This window comes from Echinops telfairi, unplaced genomic scaffold (assembly GCF_000313985.2).
Source record: "Echinops telfairi isolate 266 unplaced genomic scaffold, ASM31398v2 ScPeMD7_3533;HRSCAF=4204_0, whole genome shotgun sequence".
Classification (NCBI taxonomy): domain Eukaryota; kingdom Metazoa; phylum Chordata; class Mammalia; order Afrosoricida; family Tenrecidae; genus Echinops; species Echinops telfairi.
Genome location: NW_022107431.1, coordinates 256,295 through 264,725, shown reverse-complemented (window position 1 = coordinate 264,725; position 8,431 = coordinate 256,295). Strand labels below are relative to the sequence as shown.

Sequence of the window (8,431 nt, the reverse complement as noted above, 5' to 3'; positions counted from 1 at the left end):
TGGCCTTTAGGAGTGTTTTCCAGTCCAGTCTGCTGGGGCACCATGCCCTGGCCCCAAAGTCCACCTTCAGCATTCCCTGGGGACCTCGCCGCTCCGTTCCCTTGCTGTTCTGTTCTGTTGTTCTGCTGTTCTGTTGCACCCCTTATTGTTTTGCTTATTCACCTGTTTATTCGGTGTGGCGGCATCAGATCGGGCACAATTCCCACACTGTGTCTCCGGTGTTGTCCCCTGTAGGGCTATGGGTCAGTGAGGGTCGTCATGTCTCATAGTGGGGTCGGCCATGTGGTCCTCTCTGTGGACTGTAGAATGCCCCTAAGACCCCCAGCTGCTACATCGAAAGCAGCTAAAGTCCCCACATCCTTCCTGTGACATTCACAGGTCACCAATTGGACCCCAAGCAGACTCCTGAGAGCTCTGTGGGCTCTGTCTGACCAGTGGGCAGGAATCCCACTCTGGCACATGTGGGCAGAGCACATGAGCCTTGTGCCATTCCCACGACTGTGACCCATCAGGCGAGAGCACCAGGCCTTTCTTCCTGGGCGCCGAGAGAGAGTTGCTGAGCACATCGCTGTGGAGGCCAGCTGGGGAGTGGGAGCCACAGCCCTTGCTTCTGCTCCACCCCATGCTGGTGAGCAAGAACAGCAGGCCCCGCTTCCACAGGGTCCAGCGAGGGCAGGGAGCGAGGCCAGGGCGCTAGTCTGCTGGGTGCACAGGCTCGGAGGCAGGGGCTGCACAAACCAATAAAGTCACAAGACCCATGGAGTCTGGGAGGGGCAAGGAAGACTTTTAGGCAGAGGGCAGGGGGAGGAGCTTCAAGCCATTGGAGGGGTTCCCTGGAGAGGAGGACTGGGGTGGGATGGGAGTAGGGGGTGGAGGAAGTCACAAGGCTGGGAGAAGTCCTGAGCTCTGTCTCTGTCAAGAGTGCTGCCAAGGGGAGAAGTGGACAGACAACACAGGAGAAGGCGGCAGGAAGTATGGCCAGCCTGTGAGACTGAGGGACCCTCAAGGGCCCTATGGCTCCAGGCTCCTGCCCTTGCACCTCACAAGGACCCTCTGGTGAGAAGGGAGCTCGGGCATGGAAATGGGGCCACAGGGACCGTGCATGGTCCCGGAGGGCATAGAGAGAGGAGCGGAACACACTCAGAGTCATGACGACGCCGGGCTCCCCGCTCGGATAGACGCTGGCCCCGAGACCTGAAACTGACCTCATGCTCCAGAGTCCTGTCCCCTCTGGCCACAGAGGCCTAAGGGGCAGGGCAGCCCTAGGATACACACTGGCCAGGGCAGTGTCTCAGGACAGGAGGAGAAGAGACGCAGACAGGACCCTCAGGGCTGGGTTGTGAGGCTGCCCTCTGTGAGATGAGACCAAGGGTGTCTGGTTGTTGAGGGTGAACTGGCACCATGTGGTGCGCCCCACCAGCCCAAAGTTAGAGAGGCCCCGTGTGGTGCGGCCACAAGAAGGCCCGGAGCGGGCCATCATGCCAGCTATCAGCAGGTCTCGTTAAGTGACTGTGTGGGCACCCCCATGAGGGCACAGTGGGGCCGGAGGAAGCTGGGCGCAGACTCCAACGGCACCACGGTCATTCTGTTTCAGGTCCCAGGTGCACGTGAAGGCTGCATGCGAGCAGGCGGTGCTGCCATGAGCGGTGAGGCGACCCACATGGGTCCCCGTTGTCTCCGGGACTGCTTTGCAGAAGCAAATCCCCAAGATCAGCTAGAAGCTCCTCTGAATCTCACTGAGCATCACAGCAACACACGCCTGAACCTTACTGAGCATCACAAAGACACAGGCCTGAACCTCGTTCAGCATCACAGACACACAGGCCTGAAAATCGCTCAATATCAGACACACAGGCCTGAACCTCATTCAACATCAAACACACAGGCCTGAAACTCGCTCAGCATCACAGAGACACAGGCCTGAGGCTCACTGAGCATCACAGACAGGCCTCCAGCCCAACCCCAGTCACCCCATGGAAAGCGAGAATTCACCCGAACAAGGGGACTGAAGAAAGAGCTGCCGTCAAGTTGCCCCTGGCTCCAGGCGACCCCACGCGGCAGAGCAAGGGCTCAGTGATGTCCCCATGCTCACTTCCCTCAACTCACCACTGAGCCTCTCTCCCAAGGCAGAATGTGGACCCCCACCCATGAGCAACCCCAGGGCAGGATGGGAAGACCACTCTGGTGTCATTCATAGTATTTATTTTGGAAAAATATTTTAAAAAGGAATTTCTTCATTAACAAAACAGTAAAAAACTCAAATAACATTTGCACAATATTCCATAAATACATTTATATACAAAAAAATATAGTCACAGAGACCCGAAGTGCCTTTGTACATATTTACCAGAAAATTTAAATTATAAAAAAATGAACATCACGAAAATACTCAAGCTTTACAGATATCATGAAAATATTTTTACAAATCCAAAAAATAACACACATTTTTTTTCCACCTAGAAAAAAACATATTTCAGTATCCAAAGAGGACAAACAGGCAGTGTTTGTGTTTAACTCAAGAAAAGACTGGCTCGGAGGGTGGCAAACACACACATGAGGCAGCACACAGTCTCTGCCGTCAGTCAGTCCGTCCGTCCATTAAATATAAATCTTTAAGAGCAACTGTCCATAGTGCAATGGGAGTCAGAGGCCATGCAGTGGGCGCCCGCGCTGCCCGCCGGCCTGGGCCATGAGCAGGCGCCCACTAACTTCAGGAAGAGAGCCAGCTCAGTCTGAATTTATCCCAGCAGCAGCCGGGCCTCCCTCCTCATACAGCAGCATCCGTTGGGGCATATATCCTTGGAATTCTATGTGTTTTAGGAGAAACGGGGGGCTGGGGGTGCCATATCATTTCCCTTTTACACCTGAGGAGACCACAAGAGAGAGAAAGATGGGTTAAGGATGGGGGCCATTGTTCTCAGCCTGCTCCACTCCCTCCCCCCAAGGGTCCAGCCTCACACCCGATGTCTGTTCCACACCACATGAGCTGGTGCAGAGTACCATGCCCCACCCCAATGCCCCTTCACAGAGCCTCAGGCCCGATACCAAACCCCAACACTGAGCCCTGATGCCCACAAGAAACCCCAGGCCCAATGTCACAACACCAAGCCCCAAAACCGAGTCCTGATGCCCAGAGCCCCTGTGCCCCCATGTGGAGCCCCATCCTTCAACCCTGATACCCCCACACTAAACCCCAATATCACCCATGCACAGAGCCCCACCTCCTGAGCTCTGACCTATGCCCCAATGTCAAACCCAAAACTGAGTCTTGCACCCCTACATGGAGCTCCACCCCTGAGCCCCGATGCTTGAATATCAAACCCCAACACTGAGCCCCAACACCACATGCCTGCCTTGAACCCCTATTTTGGATGAAGGCCAGCAGCCTGACCTGGGCCCTAGTCCTGAACCCAGTGCCCCACCCAAGCCCAGCACCCTTCCCCACTCCCTCCTGAGCACAGGGACCCACCCAAGCCCAGCACCCTTCCCCACTCCCTCCTGAGCACAGGGACCAAGGGAGGCCCACACAGACCTCCGTGGCGATGACGCACTCGTCCTTCTCCTCAGAGATGACGAACACCGACTGGTACTTGGTGTCCTTGGACGTGCCACTCACGCTCACTGAGTCCCGCCTTCTCCGCTCAGACGCTTCCCCACTGGACAGGGCAGGGCAGGAGGGTGCGGTGAGCACACAAGAGCACACACCCCGCCCACCCCCTTGGCCCACGCCCACCAGCTCCCCACCCAGCGCCCCAGGACCCTTGGCTCACGTCCCCCTTTCCCTCCCCCTCCCACCAGGAGCTCCTTGGCTCATGCCCACCACCCCCGGGCCTCACGCACCCCCTGGGCGCCATAGAGCCCCGGTCCACGCTGGAACAGCCGTGTGGCTCGGGCCTGGCTTCGAGCTTGCCGTGGGCATCCCTGGCGGGGTCCTCGTTCCTGAGACCCTGCACCAGGTTGTAGTCCACAGCCGGGTACCGGGCCTTGAAGCTGCCCTTGTCGCCACTGTGGTCGCCGTGCACATCTGCCTTCTTGTTGGTGTTCTTGATCTGCGGGGCCCCAATGATGCTGACTGCCACGTCCTTCTCGCGCTGGCAGCTGGCCACGTTGTTCATGGTCTCCACCTCGGCCCGGCCAGCCTCGCTGGGCAGCCGACGCTTCTGCGCCTTCAGTCGCATGCAGACGCCCGCAGCCGCGCAGCCCAGCAGCAACAGCAGGACCAGCACTGCGCCGGCGCAGACAGCCACCCAGGGGAACGGGCCGCCCCGAGTCTCCAAGTAGCTCCCAGTCAGGTCCACCACCACAGGGTCTGGAAGCAGGAACTGGCAGTTGGGGCCACCGTAGCCGCGTGCGCATTCGCACATGTAGCGGAGGTCCCTCTCATGGCAGGTGGCCCCGTTGTGGCACGGGCCGTGCTCACACCGGCTGACGGGGGCGCTGCAATTCTTGCCCGTGTAGCCCGGGGGACAGGTGCAGGAGTAATCGTTGACGCGATCCTGGCAGGTGCCGCCGTTGGCGCAAGGCAGGGAGGCACAGTCGTCCACGTTGCCGTCACAGTGCCGTCCGGAGAAACCCGCCGGACAACGGCACAGGTAGGAAGCGCCCAGGTCCACACAGTGTGCCCCTGCAACATGGGGGGAAGGGTGCGTCACTCACCTTGCTGGCACCTGCTCACACGCCTCCCACGTGCCTGGCACTGGGCACAGAGACAAAGCCAAACGAGAGACAGACAGCCTTTGGCCTTGGCGGGGCCAGCGGGCAGCATGCCCGGCCCGCAATCATTAACCCTCTACAGAGTCCGGGCTCACACCCTGCCTACTGGGCTGTGTCTGGAGCAAGTGTGTCCACAGGCTGCCTACACAGGCCAGGGGACAGAGGAGGCAACTGACTCTGCAGGGGGCAGGCTCCTGCCCCGCAGCCACACAGGGAGGAGCCAGTAGAGCAGGGCTGAGAGAAGGAAGGAGGTGCGGAAGGGGGCGGGTCTGGCAGGGACCTCCTCTCCTCCCGCCCAGCTCCCTAACCCTCCATGCCACGCCTCTGGAGCACAGTTTCTCAGGCCATGCTGGTTTAGGGAGTGGGAGTGAAGGCACACACCAGTTGGCCCAGGGGCCCTCCAGGGCCGTGAGACTACACACAGAAAGCAGTCAAACACTTTTTCCACTGACGGCTCCCTTTGATCACGGTGCCTAATGAGGGTCACCAAGCACCAGGCTGTACGCCCATACCTACAACAGCCCGCCTGGTTCCCATGCCCCACACCAGGCTGAGTTTGTCCAGTGCATACAGTATGTGCCTGACCAGCAGACCACACTGGTCTCGGTCCCCATGCCCCGCACCAGGCTGGGCTTGTCCAGTGCATCCACTATGTGTCTGCCCAGGGGGTCACACTGCCAACTCCCTCATGCTCATGCCCCACTCCAGGCTGAGCTTGTCCCCACACCTGTTCAGCAGACCACACTGGACCCTGGGTACCCACACCCCACACCAGGCCACTGAGCTTGAAAAGGAGGGGCCAGAGCTGAGCTTACACACACAGACACACATACCACATACATAACACACATACCACATACACATAACATACACATACATAACATACATGCACACGTATAACACACACATACACCACACATAACACATACAACATACACATATACACCACACACAATACACATAACACATACAACATGCATACAACACACATAACACAGAGAGACACACATTCACATACATACATGCACGCACACAGGCCGCCACACTCCAGGCTGCTATGTCGGCCAGTGCCTGCTTCAGTGCCTGTCAGGTTTTCACTGTCCCCGGATCGTGAAGGCCCTGAGGGGGGCTCAGGAGTGACGTTTCCCCGGAGACTACGGGCCACTCGGAACCACACTGAACCGTGCTCCCTGGGGCTTCCACTGGCGGACCTGCTCTGAGCAGAGGCCTGGTCTTTTCTTCTGAGGCACCCCTGGGCAGGCCTAGCAGGCAGCCTCTGGTCAGCAGGCCCGTAGTGCATCTGCCAGCGTCTTACCGTTGGAGCATGGTGAAGAGCCGCAGTGGTCCACTTTCTTCTCACAGTTAAAGCCAGAGTAGCCTCTGGGGCAGTGGCAGGTGTAGCCCCCGTTTGGGTTGTCCGAGCAGCGCCCCCCGTTGAAACAGGGGCCGTCAGCACATGTCATGGCGCTCAGCTCACAATGCTGGCCGTAGAAGCCTGGGGGGCAGGCACAGGAGTAGCCATTCTCCAGATCCTAGAGAACAAAGGTAAAACTGACTTCTGGGGGCATCTGGGCACAAGGCTCCACTCACTCCAGGGATAGGCCCCAGCCTAGGGAAAGGTCCAAGCATCCCTGCCACGACATACCGTGCAGCTTCCTCCATTCTTACAAGGGCCAGCATCACACTCGTTGACCTCGATCTCACAGTTGGTGCCTGTGTACCCAGGCCTGCAGGAGCAGGTGTAGCTGCCCTGACCAGTGTTGGTGCAGGCCGCGCCATTCTCACAGGGTTTATGATGGGTGCAGTAGTTGAGATCTGTGGGCGAGCAGAGCGTACGTCAGGTCAGGGGGCTGGCCCCTGTGGCCACCGCGCGAGGGACCGGCCCCTTGGGAAGGAAGGCAGATGGGCTCGGGCAGGACGCTCACCCTGGTTGCAGAAGAGGCCACCCCAGCCCTCCTGGCAGTTGCACTGCCATGGCTGTTGGCAAGTGCCGTGGAGGCAGCCGGGGTACCGAATGCACTGGTCGCAGTACCGGCCCTGCCAGCCGACCCTGCACCTGCAGGACAGGAAGCACCAGGCTCAGGACAGGGCCACTGCAGCAGCGCCTCAGTATAGAGGCAGCCATGGCCCGAGACCTGCCCCATCTCGGGCTGGGAGTCCCTCCAGGCAGCCGGCCTCAGACCTGTGGAGCTCCAGGCTGCCTTTGGGCTACCTGTGACCCAGGGGAGGGGCCCTGAGTGGCCTTATGTCTGCACTTCAGGTTGCAGGCACCCACCCAGCCCCGCCCAGGGTTCGGTACGGCACACAGGCTGGAGGACAGAAAAGCCAAGAACTTACTTGCACTCTCCTGGCCTGTCGCAGACCCCATGCTGCTCATCACAGCCGGGCAGGCAGATCGCTGAGGAAGGGACAGAGAGAGGGGGAAGAGCAGGGTGAGACCTGGTAAGCCGAGTCCCAGCTGAGTTAAGCTCCCTAGCCTGGTGGGTATTGATCGGCTGCCCCACACTCAGCCCCGGGGCAGCATTCTTCTTAATACAGTTGCACACGGACAAAAGGGGCTCAAAAGCCCCCACCCCACCCCACCCCTTTTCTTCTCGGAGGGTCAGAAGTCCTTCCCCCTCCGCCCCTCCCCCACTTCCCAATTCTTAGCACAAAGCTCCACCTCTTCATCTCCCAGAACGTGTGTGGATAAGAGTGGACAGCTGGTGTGCAGGGTGCCGGGCGGGACAGCTGCTCCATTGTCTGCGCTCTCCCAGCAGCTGCCCCGGGGCCACAATGCGGCCTCCCCTCCCCCGGCCCCCTCCGTGCGCCCCGCGTGCGCACACGCGCGCGCGCGCCCCCGCGGCCCCGCCGGCCGGCGCTGTGGGCGAGCTAATCTGCGGCACGCGCGCGGGCGGGCGGCGGCGCGGCCCGAGGATTTGAATAAGAAGGAAAAGTGGAAGTTTACGGCTCCTGGCGAAGGACTGGGTGGGCTCGGCCCGGCCAGCGAGGGGCGGCGCCGGGCCAGGCGAGCTACTTCCCTCGCCTGGTTATGGGTGCGTTAAGCCACGGGCCCGAGTGTTTAATACGACAAAGCCCTGCCGGAGACAGGGGGCACACATAGGGCGTGCGGAAGGGAGGGTGCCTGTCGAAGGGGCAGGCCGCCCCTCCCCCGGGCGGAGCCAGACCAGGCACAGGCCCACCCACTTCCCAACTGGGCTACCCGGAGAACTCCGGGGGGCCCACCGCCCCCGGGCCCCGGGGGAAATTGAAGGCCTCTGTCGCCCGGCCCGGGAGAGGCTCCGGCTGGTCCCCCAGCCCCAGCCCCGCCTGTAGAGCCCGCCCTACTCCTAGAGCCGTGACCACTGGGTACCTAGTAATCCGAACCCGCTTTCCCTGTTGTAGCACCAAGATGCCTCTGCAGCATTGTGTGCGCCCAGTCCGCCCCCTTCGCCCCCTGCACAAGGCCACACAAACCCCCGCCAGGCAGGCGACACTGGAGCCCGAATTCCCACGGCGACACGCACAACAGCGGCCTGTGCAAACACAGGTGCTTGTCACCCTAGAGATTTGGGGGCCATAAGCACCCCAACTCGGAGAACCAACGCAATTCCCAGTGAGCGAGCGCTGTGACAGCAGGCCTGGTTTCCACCGGCCCCACAGCGCTGTCCTTCCTTCCTCCTACCCCCACGGGCTGCAGGCCTGGCCCCAACTCTCCCTGGTAAAGCAGGCAGAACGG

The 8,431-nt window shown here is 60.3% G+C and overlaps 1 protein-coding gene across 1 annotated transcript in view; it reads right to left on the bottom strand.

Moving 5' to 3' along the window:
- Window positions 1-2,247: 2,247 nt before the first annotated feature.
- Window positions 2,248-8,431, bottom strand: part of DLL1 (delta like canonical Notch ligand 1) — an 8,248-nt gene continuing 2,064 nt past the window's right edge. The window contains exons 5-11 of the mRNA XM_045294588.1: window positions 7,051-7,111; window positions 6,639-6,769; window positions 6,359-6,528; window positions 6,029-6,245; window positions 3,841-4,624; window positions 3,533-3,656; window positions 2,248-2,864 (exon numbers count right to left, since the gene is read on the bottom strand). Coding sequence (XP_045150523.1) covers window positions 2,859-2,864; window positions 3,533-3,656; window positions 3,841-4,624; window positions 6,029-6,245; window positions 6,359-6,528; window positions 6,639-6,769; window positions 7,051-7,111 — 1,493 coding nt within the window. The 3' untranslated portion in view covers window positions 2,248-2,858. The remainder of the gene's footprint in view (window positions 2,865-3,532; window positions 3,657-3,840; window positions 4,625-6,028; window positions 6,246-6,358; window positions 6,529-6,638; window positions 6,770-7,050; window positions 7,112-8,431) is intronic.